Source organism: Oryzias melastigma, linkage group LG17 (assembly GCF_002922805.2).
Source record: "Oryzias melastigma strain HK-1 linkage group LG17, ASM292280v2, whole genome shotgun sequence".
Taxonomy (NCBI): domain Eukaryota; kingdom Metazoa; phylum Chordata; class Actinopteri; order Beloniformes; family Adrianichthyidae; genus Oryzias; species Oryzias melastigma.
In genome coordinates, this window is record NC_050528.1 from 30,176,906 (window position 1) to 30,193,325 (window position 16,420).

Here is a 16,420-nt window from a genome sequence, read left to right on the forward strand (position 1 = left end):
GGGGACTTTAAGATCAAAATTACATTTCTGAGTATTTCAAATTGTGAATCAGGAGCCGAAATAAAGCCATTTGAAAAAGTGATGTAGAAGCTGCAGTCGGTGGACCAAAAACTCCCTGCTCCACTCCACTCTGATGGATCCACTTAGGAGACGAACAGATCCATGAATTTCTTTGTTTTCCTCGTCTGAGCTGGAATCTGGATCTAAACTGTACGGCTGGATATCTCTCATATTGCTCTGTATTTTTGTTGCATCAACAATATCATTGATTTTGTCTAAAAAAATGCATAATCATAAATAAAAAACCACTGGGAATGCTTTAAAAATAGATGATCAGGTAGATTGAATGTTTTAACTATCGGGGGGCAGAGTTCTTCTGCAGAGATGGCTGCAGGAGTTCTCAGATTTTTGGGTCAGCAGTCTTGGATGTTTGAGGTTAGTGGCATTCCACCCCCCCACATTTAACCCCACAGCAGATAAACACGTACGTTGTAGGTGAACGTCTGAATCTTCGTCTCATAATTCTCCTAGTCGGTGTGTTTTGCTCAATCGCATATTGTTGGGTATGTCTTTCTTTTTGTCACATTCAGCACACAAAATAACTCATTCTTTAGCGGCCTGAAGGGAAATGCCAATGATTTTAAAATTCTTCCACTACAGTTTCTGTCTGATCTACCAGAAGTCCCGGTCTGCCTCCACATTAACCACGGGCCAAGACTGTTTCTTTAAAGCCCCACTTTGATCTATTTTAAAATCATCCCCAGTGGTCTTTAAAGTCCCACTTCAATCATCTTTTGATCTATTCTCAAAATCTTCCCAGTGGGCTTAATTAGGATGATGCCGTTTTTAGACAAAATCAAAAACCTGTCGTTTTCTAGGACATAGTTTCTACAGAGCGGCAGTAATTTTTTATAGGGAGACAGGTGTGTCCTGCAGTTTCTTTGAGGGATGTCATGAAAATAGAATGTGCAATTGTTGTGAATTTAATAAATATTTTGTAAAATATAAGTAAGGCCAATGAAAGTTACTCAAACCTGTGACGTAGGGATGATGCTGCCGTTCGGTGAGCTTTACGCCACACTCGTTTAGTTGGGAGTACTGGCTTATTGAGCGCAGACAGATGCTGCACACACCAGGTGTCTACATGATACATAAGTGAAGCAGACGCCTGTAGGATGTCCACACAAACTACACTCTGTCTAATTCCTCATTTCTAACAGACTGCACACAAGAAGCACCTTAAGAACCCTAACGGGCTCCTCGTGCAGGATTTAGGACCATTATGTGTTATTGAAGTGTTTGCTATGACCTGTTGCCCGCAGCACACCCATAGACAAAAATGTGCATGAAATTTTTGTCTATAGGCTCGATGAACGATCTGCAATTTTAACATTTCATGCAGGCCACCGTACAGTCTCCTGTACCGTTCGAGTTTGACCATTTTTTTTTTTACCTGCAGACAGCACATATCCACCCATAAGAGCAGCTGTGAGCGCTCAGTTCTTGACAATACATGTACCACTCTCACAATAATGGTACGTTCCATTTTTATGAATCTCCTTAAGGTGGCTGTACGAACCTCAACGGAACACCTGCTCTCCTCAAAAGATGCAGCCGTATCTCTTTATGACCCAAAAACCTGCTGCACTCGTATGGGTCAACCCCCCAAAACAGCATTTTTCTGTCTGCTCCTGATCTGAATAAAGAAATACTCAGAAATGCTATTTTAATCTTTATTTTCACCAGAAAAAATGCCACAAGAAAATGTTAAAAAGGCCATTTTTGGGTTTGGGTCTTTCAAACTCAGCTTTGTGTTTTCAGCAGTGGGGTGCATGAAATACCTTAGATTTTGACAGTAAATTGGCATCAGTAAGACACCTAACTCTGTGGGTGACTAGGGCTGGGTATTGTTAATACTTTTCAGGAACGATTCAATTCCAATTTTTTATTTATTTATTTATTTTTTATTCTTTCGATCTTCTCAGTTCAATTCAATTTTGAGTTTTCACATTTGTTTAGAAATACATTAATAATCTACTATATGCTTTAAGTATATTTATAATAATCTGACACAGTTCACTCATTGTAAAATGTATTAGTGAAGTAATGAGTTTTTTAATTGCAATCAATGTTACATGGATTTTCACGGAAAAGCTCCAACAAAAATGATTAATGGCGTTAGTTTTATGTGCCAAATTAGTATCTATTTTTATAAATCGATTGACCTATTAAGCTTAAATGGATTCAAACCGATACATCGATTTTATCAACCCAGCCCTACAGGTGACATGAAAAAAGTTGGAGCTTTAACATTCTTTTGCTAAAAGAGTTTTTGAGGTTTCATTTTAGTCTTTGATCTGATCGTTTAAGAATATTAAAGCATTTTGGAGCCAATTGTGCTATCTGAAGTTACAAAAATTGTAGATCTTGAGTCAAACATGACTGAAAACATATGAGAACTGCAAAGATCAAACCATTCTGAAGATCCAAAATCCTGTTAAAAACCTGGGTAGTGAACTGAGATTCCTCCAGGGCAGACTTAGAGTCTAATGAGGCGTGAGCTGGTTACAGAAATGGTTTGACTGTAAGGAAGCTTTCAAAGGCTGTGCAGTCAATTATACAATCGTTACAGACCTCCTTCATCAGGGTGTGGTGGGATTTTTGTTGTTCATATTTTTTTAAATCCAAGTAGAGCTGCTATGATTAGTCGACAACTAATTGACTATTAAAATAGTCGACAACAAATATATTAGTCAATTAGTCGTTACTTTGTATTATTTGGAGTCAGAGTGTAGTAAAGTTTTAATAGTGTTATCATAGCTTTTGGGGCTATTTTGGCATTTATTAAGGTTTTTTTTGGATACTTTGGAATTTAGCTGATTTTTCAGCTACATGCTAGCTGTTTTGCCTAATTTAGACCTTTTTCAGCTTTCTAGGCTATCTTGGCATTTAACTAATAGTTTAGCTGGCTATCAGCCTCAGCATTTTCAGCTATTAACTTTAGTGATTTCAGCTATCAACTTCAGCATCTTCAGCAGCCAAAGTCATCTTACAGCATTCACGCTATCACAGGTAATACTATATATCTAGTTTTTAGTTAATTTAAAGCTAATGATTGGTAAGATGAGTGTTTTACATTCAATTTGCCTGTGACCCGGTTAGTCGACTAATCAGAAAAAATAAGCAGTGATTAGTCGACTATTAAAATGATCGTTTGTGGCAGCACTAATTCCCAGTGAGTTTTTTGGCGTTTTGTGGTAAATTTTGTTTGATAAGTGGGATAAATGAGTGTTTTTCCCGGATCAACAGATATTTCATCTAAACCAAGTGAGATCCAAGTGAGCCAGACAAACCAGAACCCTGAGGTGAACCAGTGCTCTGAAGTGATCCCCCCCAGAGGAGAAAGTCAGGAGAAGACTGAAGAGTGCCAAGTAAAAACGGAGGATGCTCTGCCCACACCTGTACAAGTCAAATCTGAGCCTGTGGAGGAGCACATCCCTCTGCCTCAACAGGGACCCGAGGAGGCGACGGACGGAGCCGAAATCCTCGATGAAAAACCCCCCATGCCAGAGAGAGACAGCAAACTGTGGATGTCCACCTCCCAAAACCACCAGGAGCTGAGCAGCACCGCATTACCCAGCAGCTCCTCGCAGGATTCCAGCTCCTTCCCTGCCGTAGCCCAAACACTTCCCGCCCCTGCTGAAGCCTCGTGCAGCGGTTTTTCTTTCCCAGGAGAAGGATTAGAGAAGCAGAAGACGAGCGACATCTGCCAAAGCCCCTATGGCTCATCAGAAACTCTTCTGATGGCGAGTGAGGCGGCGGATGCCCAACAGCTGAGGAAGAGCAGGTCGTTTCAGGTGATTAGACCAAAAAAATGCTTCACCTGTCCCTACTGCGGCAAAATCTTCGAGCGGGCCGGACATCTGGAGCGACACCTCCGGATTCACACCGGCGAGAAGCCGTACGGCTGCCACATCTGTGGGAGGTGCTTCAACCAGAAGAGCAGCCTCAAGAGCCACATGAAGACGCACAGGAACGGTAGGAGCTCAGAGGATCTCATCCTAACCTTTACACTTTTGTTTAAAGTCTCACTCTCATCACCTTTTCATCCATTTCCAAAGCAATCCCAGCATGGCTGGGTTGATAAAATAAGCCTAATAAATCAATATTGATCCATAAAAGAAGAGATTGATCCAACGCGAAAAGCTAAAGTCCGGTAGCTTGATGCTAATGTTTAATGGGATTTCCCTTAGGACGGCTAATGCTAACGCTTGGTTGACATAAATGTACATTACTGACTAAATGAACATTTTTATAAACTCACAGACATGAATTTTACAAAAAGTTTTAAGGAAATAATTTTAAAGGAACAATTTGTGGTCTAAAACAGTTTTTTTCTTATTCCTCCTTCTTCTTCTGGAGTAAGGTGTAATGCTACAGCATGATCGCCACCTAGCTGAAACACCCTCCAGGAGAAGCAGAACAATTGTTGGAGCTTCTCTGTTTGAGAATCCATGGAACACTGTATGGCGGGGGTGTCAAACTCAATCGCACAGGGGGCCAAAATCGTAAACACAGCCTAGGTTGCAGGCTGAACAGGATAAAAATGTATTGAACACTCTAAAACGAAATACTTTAAACATTAAAACCATAACTTTTTAACACAATTATGAACTAGATGTATAGCATTACCGTGATAATGCTAGTGTGAATGCTGTTAGCTGAATTTGGCCGCTGAAGATGCTAATACTGATAGCTGAAAATGCTGAAGCTGATAGCTGAAAATGCTGAAGCTGATAGCTGAAGATGCTAATACTGATAGCTGAAAATGCTGAAGCTGATAGCTGAAGATGCTAATACTGATAGCTGAAAATGCTGAAGCTGATAGCTAGCTAAAATATTAGCTAAATGCCAAATTAGCCTAAAAAACTTAAGAAAAACCTTAGGTTAGCCAAAACCTGTAGTTGAAAAAATAGCTGAACTTCAAAGTAGCCTAAAAAACTGAGAAAAGTTCAAATTACCCCAAAAAGCTAGTGTGTAAATATTATCCCAACTCCAAAACATTCTAAAAAATCTTAGTAAATGCCAAAATAGTCCAGAAAGTTAGCAGAATGGCAACTTTTTTAAAACTAACTTTTTAACATAATTATGAATAATGAAAAGGTAGGAATATTATTCCAGAATAAATCAACTTAAACCTTAAATAACTTTAATATTTTACTCTCCATAAAAATAGATTTGTCAAAATTAGACAAGTTAGAAATGAGCACAATTCAATTAAATTCAATTCAATTTTATTTATATAGCCCAAAATCACAAACGAATTTGCCTCATTGGGCTTCAAAAGATAACATCGGGCCCTTAATAATAATAAAATATAAAGAAAATGTTAATGATAAAATGATCCCGGCGGGCCGGATCTGGCCCCCGGGCCTTGACTTTGACACATGTTTGATAGTAAAATAATAATGAATAAAATAATAATGAGATTGTTAATAATACATTTTACAGTATGTGAACTGTATCAGATTAATATGAATGTCTTCAAAACATATTAATAGATTATTAATGTTTTTCTAAACAAATGTGTAAATTGTGTAAACTCAAGATTGAATTGAATCAAATTTAGTGGATTAAAAGAATCAGGGAAACAAATTGTAAGGCTCTGCTGAATAAAATCAAATCAAATTTAAGAAATTATAAAATTCTTATCCCCAGTTCCTAGTGGTCTTTTTCCTGTGCTGGTTTTAGCCGACGTTTTAGTCATCTGTTTCCACTCTCTCCTGCTAGCTTACAGCCCCAAGCTAACATTAGCCGTGCACAAATATGGTGAGGATTATTGGATCCAGATTCCAACTCTGATGAGGGAAAAACGTGAAAATGGATCATTTCTTCAGGAAGTGGGTGCATTAGAATGGAGCCGAGCTGGGAGATTCTGGCCGACTGTATTTCTACGTCACAAATAGGAACGTTTTCAGCTGCATATTTTTCATCTGCTGCTGATGCACAATTAAAAAAAAAGAAAAACTCAGAAATTCAATTTCAACCTTAAGTTCCTTAATGTACATCCTCTATAAAAAAAAAATGCTACAACAACAACTAGGGCTGTGAATTTATCAATCGCGATTAATTAATTACAGACATTTTAGTGTGTTGTTTTTTTAATCACGTTAATCTCATTTTTGCGTCACATTGTTACTTCTGTGTTCTGCAGACCTGGAGGAGCATTTTATCCTGCTCATGCCATGGTTATTTAATAAAATTATAAATATTAAATAAACAATTAGAACTTCATTTCTGTCATATCTTTAAGTTGAAATAGTTTTTTACAAAAGCGGACTGTTTAGTACGCGGTGCAATCATGCTGTCATGGTAACAGCTTCAGCGTGCGGCGCACACAATCCGGGCTCCGCTCTAGCTCCTTTTTGAGAAGCGTAATCGTAAAGCGCAAGTAAGGGATAATACCCGACGAAGTGTGCGTTATGAGAAATTAACGCACGACGCGGAGGCCTAAACCGTCCGACGCGAAGCGGAGGACGGTTGCCTCCGTGAAGTGCGTTAATTTCTCATAATGCACTCTTCGGAGGGTATTATCCCGCTTATACCATGGTCTTTACAAAATAAATAAACATTTAATCAATATTTAGTACTTTATTCTTGTTATTTCTTTGGTTTAGCTCATTTTTTCACAAAAAAGCGGACTATTTGATGCGTGATGCGGTTTGTTGTCACGGTGACATGGAACACGGCATGAAGCCTGAAGCCGTTACAGACCTCAGCTGCAGCGGTAAAGTGTCGCTGTTTTGAAAGAAAGACCCGGACAAATTAGGATATTTTTCTTCTTTTTCTGTCGTTAATCCTTCAGTGAGCAGCTAGAACATATTCAGCTTCTGTCTGTGTTTCATTTCACGGCAGGTTCGCTCTTCTGAGCTGCTCTAAAATGAGAAACTCCCTCTTGTGGTGAAACAGAAGACTACACCTTTCATGTCGAGTGGTGTTTTATTAGAAGGAGAATAACCAATTTGTCAATATTAATTTACCTTACTAAAGGAGAGGAATATAAATGCTGGTCGCTACAATAAGTTGAATAAAGCATCAGTTCAGAGAGAAAGTTCATCCATTACTGGTTGTTTTGTCCAGATGATGAAGGAAAAACGTGTTTTAAAGAAGCCTGCGCAGTGATATCGAACGTTTGGTCTGTGTGACCGGAACTTCTTTTTTAGGTGTGCGTTATTACTGTGTATTATCACTTTTTAATGCACACCCAGCAGCCAATCAGAATCGAGTATTCACCCAGACCATGGTATAAGCGTAAAAAAATGATCATTTTAGAGGGAAAATTCAGCTCTTATCGCTTGCTTTTGTCCAGGTGATGAAGCAAAAGTTCATTTAAAAAGTAACAAAATTTAAAGTCTAAATAGTTCAGTTCCTCCACTGTGTTTCATTTCTTCCTTCTCAGATTCTCTATTTCTTTTCTGCTTCATCTCAGTCTTTAAAATGATCAACTTCACCCAAACAGCTTAAAGGAAACTATAAATCTCTCCAATGTTTTATTTATTTTCTTGCAGTTGTGGAAAACTGTGGAATAAGGAATATCAAATTTAACTTATTGTATAAATACAAAGTTTGTGTTCAATATTTTTTGGATTGCTCAGTAAAGTGTCCCTACTGTTTTTTGATGTCGTACATTTGAGCATTCTGGACCTGATGTATTTTTGTTATTTGTTTAAGATAAAAAAAATAACCCCTTGGTGGTTTCAGATTAAAGGTTGACAATCTTTTATAATAAAAAAAACTTAACTAAACCACCTTTTTGGTTTAATTTTGATCTTTTACTGCGACACAATGTCACAAACTTAAATAAAATACCTAAAAAATAAGCTTTTTACAGGTATCAATGGGTTCAAAATCATTGCAAATAAAATTGATTAATTAGATCAATCAACTGCAGGTCACGACTACTTAATAGCACAAAAAATTAATTTCTTGACAGGACTATTTAAAACACTATTTTCAGAGAGGGACATCAAAGGATAACCAAACCCTGAATCAACTTGGCCGTGTGCTGCCCCCTACAGGCTGAATCGTGGTATTACATTTGAATGTCATGACCATTTAAGTCAGACGTCATGATCTGCAGCTCCAGCACTGATAACGGTCCTGTTCCCCAGCCACACCCCTCTGACTGGATTTCCAAATTTCAGTTTGGTTACCCTTTAACAGCATCACTGAACGTACAGAGGCGTGAGTTTTCCTAACATAGTTTTTTATTTCCCAAACAGGGGAAATCCCAGACGTGCCAGAGGCACATCACCTGGTCTTCTCTATGCCAGATCATCAGCTGCTGGAGAACTTCATGGACACCAGCAGTCGGGCGGCAGCTGGGGAGGAACCTCTTGCGGGCGGCGCGTACATGGAGACACTCCAGGAGGACGCTGCAGGAGCAGAGCTGGAGCCCAGCAGAGAAGACTTTCACCCTCTCAGACAGATCAGGACAGACGACGCCACAGAAGCTGCAGACGACCGTCAGCTGTGGACGTCCCCGGTAGACGGAAACCCTGAACCCACAGATGGCTGCATGTTTCTACGAGACGTCGAGCTTCCCTCCAGCTCAGCCGCAGGAGCAGCCAGGGAGCAGCAGGCATGCCTGTCAGCGGTTCAAGACCTCGGCTTCATGGGCAGCAGACGGAAGGAGGACGTAATGCACGAAAGTCACCACTCGACACGGATCTGTGACATCACTCCTGTTTCTGAGCCTCACCAGGCATCTGTGAATGACTACGGTTCTGTAAGTAGACGGACATTTGAAAGAAACTTCCTGGACTTTAATATTTCTGCTTCAGCCGACCAGGAGGACAGCTGCGGCCACGATGCTGCCGGACAAAACAATTTCATTTGTGCCAGTTGTGGGCAAAGCTTTGATCAGTTCGGTGCATTGCAGCAACACCAGTGTGAAAGATTACTAGAGAAGGCCTTCATCTGCGACATCTGTGGGAAAGTGTTCAACCAGATGAGCATCCTGAAACTGCACCTTAAACTGCATGTCAAGTGAATTCATGGCTACATACTACAATAAAGAAATCAAACAATTTGGTGTATTCTGTCTTGGCCTAGACCAGGGGTGTCAAACTCATTTTGGTTCAGGGGCCACTTTCAACCCGTCTGATCTCAAGTGGGTCGGACCAGCAACATAAAAGCAAAATAACCTTTGGTCGACTTAACTGTAGCTTTGGGTTTGTTTTTTTGTTTTTCCTCTGTTGAAAAAAAATGCCTCAAACAGCAGGTCTTTCTTTTCCTTTGCTCACCCTAGTGGCGGAATTGTGCATTGCAGCCTTCAGAACTCGCCAAAGGAATGGGCTAGAAATTTTCTCTTTTTCTTTTTTTTTTTTTTTAACATCCTTATATTATTTTTTTCTTCATGACTGGGATGGATTGACACCCCTGGCCTAGAGGATGGGGATGTGAAAAAACAGATTTAGAAAGGATGCGGATGGATTTGTTTACTGTGATGACTAAGGAGGAGGAAAAAATGGAGAAAACAGACTGTTCTGAGTTATATATCTTACTGTGTGCTCACTATGTCTTTCATACATGCGTGACCGTTTTCAGATAAATGTTTAAGAACAAGGTTTGGCTGTTATTTAAGTCCAAATTGTGGATAAAGTTATTTCAATGATATACTCATTTTATTTATTATAATTTCTTAAAATCTGAACGTTTTTAAAAGCTAAGCATGCATTTAACAAGTGCATCATCTGAACTATTATATTCACAGTTATGAAGTTCTACATGTAAATACTTAAAGAGGCACGGTGAATAAATTGTTGTTTTCACTGCACTAATGGATTTGAAATGAGACATTCAAGTTTCCCTAAAGTATGTTTGTCTTCATGAAAGCTTTATTTTTATTAATCCTGGTCTTCAGGATTCCTTTCATCTTGTGGACAGAACAAGTCTCAAACATCTTCAGCAAGCAGAGAAGGCTCTGAGCTTTTCTTCCCTGCAGGAGCTAGAACTGGCCGCTAGGGGGAGTAGTGAGACGTTTCATTTGAAAGGATCTGACTGAAACACAAGTGGGAAAAATCACATTTACGTGATCATTTATGGCACCAAAACATTTTATTTTACACTCGATTCACTGAAAAAAATATATTAAAATGAGATTAAGGAAGACTTTAAAAAAGGGTTGTTCAAATGTGTAAAAAAGTCTTTTAAAACAAAATTTGTTCTTTAACCTAACAGTTCAATTCTTTTTTACAACTTTTTTTTGACTACTTTTAATTTATGTTTGTCTTGTGTATGGAAAGGTATACATCTAAACTCTAATTATAAAGTTTTGCAAACCCCTCAAAATGAAGATGTTTTAGCCCTTAATCAATGGAGTTCCAGTGTTTATGTACTTTGATTTACGACGACTTTTCAACCTTTAACACGGTGATTCCAGGAATTATCAAGGTTGTAAGATTTTGTGTTTTAAATGTCACCGGCGATGCCTCAGGTGTTAAAGGGTTAAATCTGATCTTCATTTTTGTTTTGATGGCATTACTTCAAATGCATTGGGGGAAAACTAAGAAAAATAAAAGCCAAATGATGCACATATCTTTTACTGTGCTCCAATAACACTTAAAATCACATGTTACATGGATTTTAACTTTCTTATAGTCACTTTTAAGCTTCTAAAATATGAATCAATCTGATTTATTTGAGTCTGGATACAAATATTCTCATCAGTCAAGATGACGGTGATTCTTACTTTCTCATGTTGTCAAAACGTGTTCAAAGATGAGAATAATTTTCAGCCTGTCTCTGTTTTTATGATCCTTTGTTTCATGGTGTGAATCATATGTAAATCTTTTTACAGTAAAACCCGATGTCTGTCATGTTCCGCTGTCCATACTTATGACACAGGATTTCAACTCATACTATATGTTTTAAGATTGTATAAAGTCACGATATTTTCAATGAATCAAACAAAAATGATCCAAAGTGCCCTGACTGAAACGTTTGATTCTTTTTGTACTTTCTATAATAAACTATGAAACAAAGAGTAAAGCTTGTTTCTGCTTTAATTGTGAACTGCATTCAACCTAAGTTGAACACATTTAATGTCTAACATTCCTAAACCAGAAAATAATGTATTACTATAATACTGAAGAACACAGGATTGAAAGGCCCAACATGAATGATTGGGTCTATTTTCATTAGAGCCGGGAATCGATTAAAAAGTTAACTAATTAATCGCAAACCTGGGAAAAAAAATCAATTGCGATTAACCGCAATTAACTTTTTATGTGCTACAGTATTTGTCGACCACGTATTATCCGCAAATAATCACATTATAAAATAACACACGAAACTACATTCAGAATATTTATTTTTCATTAAGGCTGTCAATCGATTTAGAAACAATCTGATTTCGGTTCACGAGCATCAGACGCGTGTCTTCAGCTCTTCGTCTTTTTAAAGTCGTTTACAAGTGACTTTATTCACAAAGCTACTGCAAAACAGCAGCAATTCTGCAACAAGGAGAGTTGAACATGGCACTGAAGAAAAATCTAAAAGCTGACTTGACGGACCTTAACTTTGCGCTAGCCGACTTCCAGGCTAAGCTAACTCCACTGCTTCTTATGAATGCTAACATATCAACACTGATGGAGCTTGATGCTAAGCTATCACCGCTACTACAACCCATGGAAGATTTCTGACAGGAAAAGCCACGTAACGAACACTAAGATAGTCGGCAAGATCTCCTGGAGAGAAGAAGGAACGACGTGGATCAACAAGTAAGAATGAACAACATCATTCTCACGGGACTTCAACTCAAACCCGGGCATGGCCTTATGCAACTAATGTTAGCATGCAAGCTAACGGAGCTGTTGGAGAACCAAGTTGGATTATTCCTCACGTCTAAAGGGATTTCCTTGGATCTAAATACTATTGAGGTCTGTCATCCGCTTCCTTGGAGAAAGAATTCGTATAAACCAGCGATACTGATCAGGTTTGTGAATTGAAAGCACAAGATAGCTCTGATGAAACAAAGAAAACACTTAAAGGGTTCGGCTGTTTATCTAAATGATCACCAGCTGAAATATTATGCTGATCTGGGATTTTTGTCAAACCACTCGGCCCACCGGGCCTGGCTAAGCCTCTGGAAATCAAAAGCCTGAAAGACTTCAAGAATTGTGTGTTTACGGACGTCTGAGCCTTTCATTGATGCAAAATAAGTGTGAAATGTGATTTCAAGTAAAAAACTCCTAGAATCTACCACTTCTGAGGGTGAACTTTGACCTGATTCTCAGCTGACCTGCAGACAATTTGAGCTCAATTCACTTGATATGATATCAGCTGAAAGACAGTCTGCAGTCACAACAACGACGTTAAGAAGGATTATGTGGCCTCAAACCTGTCGATAGACTTGGTTTCCTAAACTGTGATGTATCACTGATTCTGCACATATTCCTGATTATTTTCTTTTACTTTATTTCTCCTAAAGTTTGATCTATGACTCATCTTCTCATACGAAAACAATCTACACAAATTGTCCTTTTTAATGAACATGTTTTGTGTTATTTTTGCATTGACTAATGTAGATGATTTTTCTTTTAATGATAATGATTATCATCGGGGAAAGTCATTTGCATTGATCGTGCCGGGAGTCTGGGGTGTGCTCAGATCATCGTCGTCGGGAGAATCTTTTGCATTGATCAGTGCTGGGGGTCTGGAATATATTCAGATGATTTTTAATCATCCGGGTATGCTCTGGATTTTTGGTACTGGTTGGTGCAGGTAATGTATTTTGGTGATGTTGATCTGAATTAATACAAATTACTTGACTGTGGATGTTTGAAATGAATTAAATCACTGATCTAAATGATCTTTAATAACCTAAATCTATGAGTGTAGGTATAAATATTTGATATTAAGTCCTGAACCGGATGTTGGTCATTCATGTAGAGAAAATGGTATATTCGAACCGAGGTGGGATTATATAAGTCCGCTTCCTTCCACTCCCTTTCAAGCAGTTAACTTGTGATTTGTTATTTAATAGGGCTGTCAGGTTTAGCGCGTTAAAATCCCGTTAATCTGACACGTGCTTGACGCCGACAATTTTTTTGACGCATTAATCGCGGATTTTCCATTGACTGTATATAATGAGGGGACCTCATAGTTTGATAAGTCCATTATTTTTACAGTCAATGGGATTTTCTCATACGTGCCTTTCCATACCGCGCGCGCGGGCGTCCCGCCCTCTAACTCACCGGCTGCTCTCACTCGATCACCGGCGGGTCTCCAACCTCCCAGCTGCGAGCTAAAACCGGCCGGCGCTAGGACCTGGAGAGCTCCTGCACCCTAACCCGACTCCGGTCCGTGTCCAGTACCACGTCTGGTGGTACTGGACGCCAACCGGAGCCGCGTCCAGAGAGCTGCGGACCCCGACGTTCCAAACAACAAGCTCACCGGGGGACGTTTTAAATGTTCTGGAGGTTTAAGCGTGATCCAGCCCCAGCATAGCGGTCTGTCTGCCGGCATATTCATGGCGTGAGCTCCGCTGGACACGTCGCTGCATCGAGCTGCAGCCAGAGAACGCGGCGGCAGTAACAGACTGTCAAACTATCCACAGAGTATCCCGCTTTTCTCAGTCTTTAATGTTTTAAAAAAACAAAGTTAATTGGAAATGATAAATCTCTATTTCATTTATTACTGCAGTTCAGAGGAGGAAAAGATTTGGTCCTGACAAAAAATGAACATGAAAGTGTTATGGAAATGTTATTTTTGATGTTTTTTATTTTATTTTACTGAACGTTGATCGAAGTTTAGAATTTAAAATGCCCTTCACTTGCACTTGGGCTTTTGTTAGGCATTTTATGTTACAGCCTTTGATTGTTAAGAAAGTTTATCTTAATACAATGTTACCAAATAAAGTATTTCTGATGAAAACTATTAATGTTGCCATTCCTGTTTTTATAATTAATGTAGAACTGCTAAATTCCACGAAGCACACATTTTTTTCCTGAAAAAAAGGCCACATATTAATATGCGATTAATCGCGAGTTAACTCTGGACAATGCGATTAATCGCGATTAAAAAAATTAATCGCCTGACAGCTCTATTATTTAAGATGTCATTTTTTGTATTACTACCTGATTACTTGAAATAAACCATTTCATTCATTCATTCAGATTAATCATACTTTTGTTTTGTTAATAATCACTATTAATCACAATGCTTTACTAGGTAAATTCTATGACAAAAACACGCCTTGGAAGCCTAAATTGATGAGGCGAAATGAGGAAGAACTGCTGCTCCTCAAGGTGCAATTAATTTATTGAATATTAACGTGTTAATTCTGGCCGATTAATCCCATGAACAAATGTGTGAATGTTCACAGCCCTAACATAATGCATAAGAATCACCAGTTTATATATTGATCATTTTGAAGAACAGAAGAATTGTTATGCTTTTTAAGACCAGGATTTACTGTGCTTTTGTATGATTACAGGTTTACTTTAAACAACTTTCAATTGAACAATGTTTTAGCCCTGTTTCTGTAGCTTGAGGGTGTACTGAACAGGATGCTGCATGTGGTGACAGGTCAGGTCTACATATTTTGAGTCAGTTGAAACCATTTCCTAATAACTCACTTCCTTCTAGAATGGAACGTTTCCCTTTTACTTGGGCTGTTTTTCTTCTTTTTAAAGGTAAAACATTTTCTTTTGCTCTTTTTCTTCTTTTTAAAGGTAAAACATTTTCTTTTGCTCTTTTTATTCTTTTTCATTTTAAAGGTAAAACATTTTTTAACTGTCTTTTCTCTTCTTTTTAAAAAGTAAAACATTTTCTTTTGCCTATTTTTTAAACTAGATAAAGTAATTCAGCTTCACAAGTATTTGGTCTCAGTTTTTAGATGCATTTGTTTCCTAGAATAATAATGAAAATGGGTCTGAGTTATTGCCTCTTATTTACAGTCATTGGTCTGAGTTTGGCCTAAAAACCTTTAGATGAAAAAGGAATGGATTTTTATTGACCAGATCAAATGCAGAAGTTGAGGACAAACAGTTTTATGGAGCTATTTTGTAAAATATTCTCTATAGTGTTCACATCACAAACACTTTAATAAAAAATACATACACTTCTTTTATTGAGACCCATATTTCTTATTTTAGCACATATTGTTTATGCTACGTAAATTGAATAGTTTTTACATTTCATGACGTCATCCTATACCTGGCCTCTGCAGCATGTCTCTATTTTCGTCCGAATTCCCCCCCTAACTACTAAAAAACTATATAGTGTGGGACTATCTAGAGCAGGCATGTCAAACTCAGTTTGGCTCTGGGGCCGGATCCAGACTTTCTGTTCTCAGGTGGGCCGGATCAGTAAAAGAATGTCAACTCCAACTATTTAGCTTTGTTTTTCAGTACTATGCTTTATCATTCAGCCTAAATTTAATCACGGATGACAAGGGATCTTTTCTAAGCACAACACATTTATTCACAAACAACGGAGAAAAAAATGATTTTCATGTTTGGCATTGAATGAGTTAACAACTGGTTTATTTTAACAGTTGAGTGAATGCAGTTTACTCACCACACTAAACAAACTCAAGTGGGAGCTATGAAAAAAAAATGTTTTTCCTTAATTATCATACTGCTTTGAAATAATAATAAATAAAAATATATAATAATAAATAAAAATACAAAATAAAAGTTTTAGCAGTGCATGGGCAATAAGATTCGACTACATCAGCTCAAACTACTAGGCTGGGCCTACTGAAGCTGAGAATATACTGCGAAATATTAATTGTCTTTAATATGAAACCAGATTAATCTTATTTTTAATGATCTGTATCTATGAGTGTAAACAAATGTCATGTCATCACACTTTTCTCTCTCTCACTGCACTCCTGCAGTCTACTTGCTGCTGCTGGCTCCTGAAACTTGGCATCTTTTTGCCTTTACAAGTGCGTCGATATCAGGTGTCAAATCCTGAGTAGCAGCACATTTAACAATGTCATTCAAGTGTTCATTTGTTAACCTTGAGCGCTGCTTTGTTTTATTATTGTTCATCACAGAGAACACCTGTTCACAAAGATAAGTAGTCCCAAACATGGAGAGAACCTTTGCAGCCACGGCTGTTAATTTGGGGTAACCTGGCACAAGATACTGATAAAACGTATCCAATCCCACGGACCCAAATTTATCCTTCATAGCGGAATCGCACTGCAAGTCAATAAGCTCGAGCTGAATGTCAGCTGGCACATCAGAAGGCTTCACTGTAAATGGCGAGCGAAAAAAGCTGAATTTGTTCTCAATTTCACTGAAAACCTGAAACCTTCGCTCAAACTCTCGCAGCAAATCTGTTATGTTGTCTTTATATTTATCCAAATCTGGACGATCCGGCGCCTTCGGACGCACAGCTGTGA

At 38.3% G+C, this 16,420-nt stretch overlaps 2 protein-coding genes across 3 annotated transcripts in view; both read left to right on the plus strand.

Moving 5' to 3' along the window:
• LOC112151420 (zinc finger protein 236) overlaps positions 1-9,090 on the plus strand; it is a 15,063-nt gene extending 5,973 nt beyond the window's left edge. For both annotated transcript variants that reach the window (XM_036216402.1, XM_024280368.2), the window contains 2 exons: positions 3,310-4,038; positions 8,283-9,090. In XM_036216402.1, the coding sequence (XP_036072295.1) occupies positions 3,310-4,038; positions 8,283-9,052 (1,499 nt within the window). In that variant the 3' untranslated portion in view covers positions 9,053-9,090. The remainder of the gene's footprint in view (positions 1-3,309; positions 4,039-8,282) is intronic.
• A 5,172-nt stretch (positions 9,091-14,262) lies between these two features.
• nectin4b (nectin cell adhesion molecule 4b) overlaps positions 14,263-16,420 on the plus strand; it is a 14,037-nt gene continuing 11,879 nt past the window's right edge. The window contains exon 1 of the mRNA XM_036216384.1: positions 14,263-14,699. Within this exon, the coding sequence (XP_036072277.1) occupies positions 14,654-14,699 (46 nt within the window). The 5' untranslated portion in view covers positions 14,263-14,653. The remainder of the gene's footprint in view (positions 14,700-16,420) is intronic.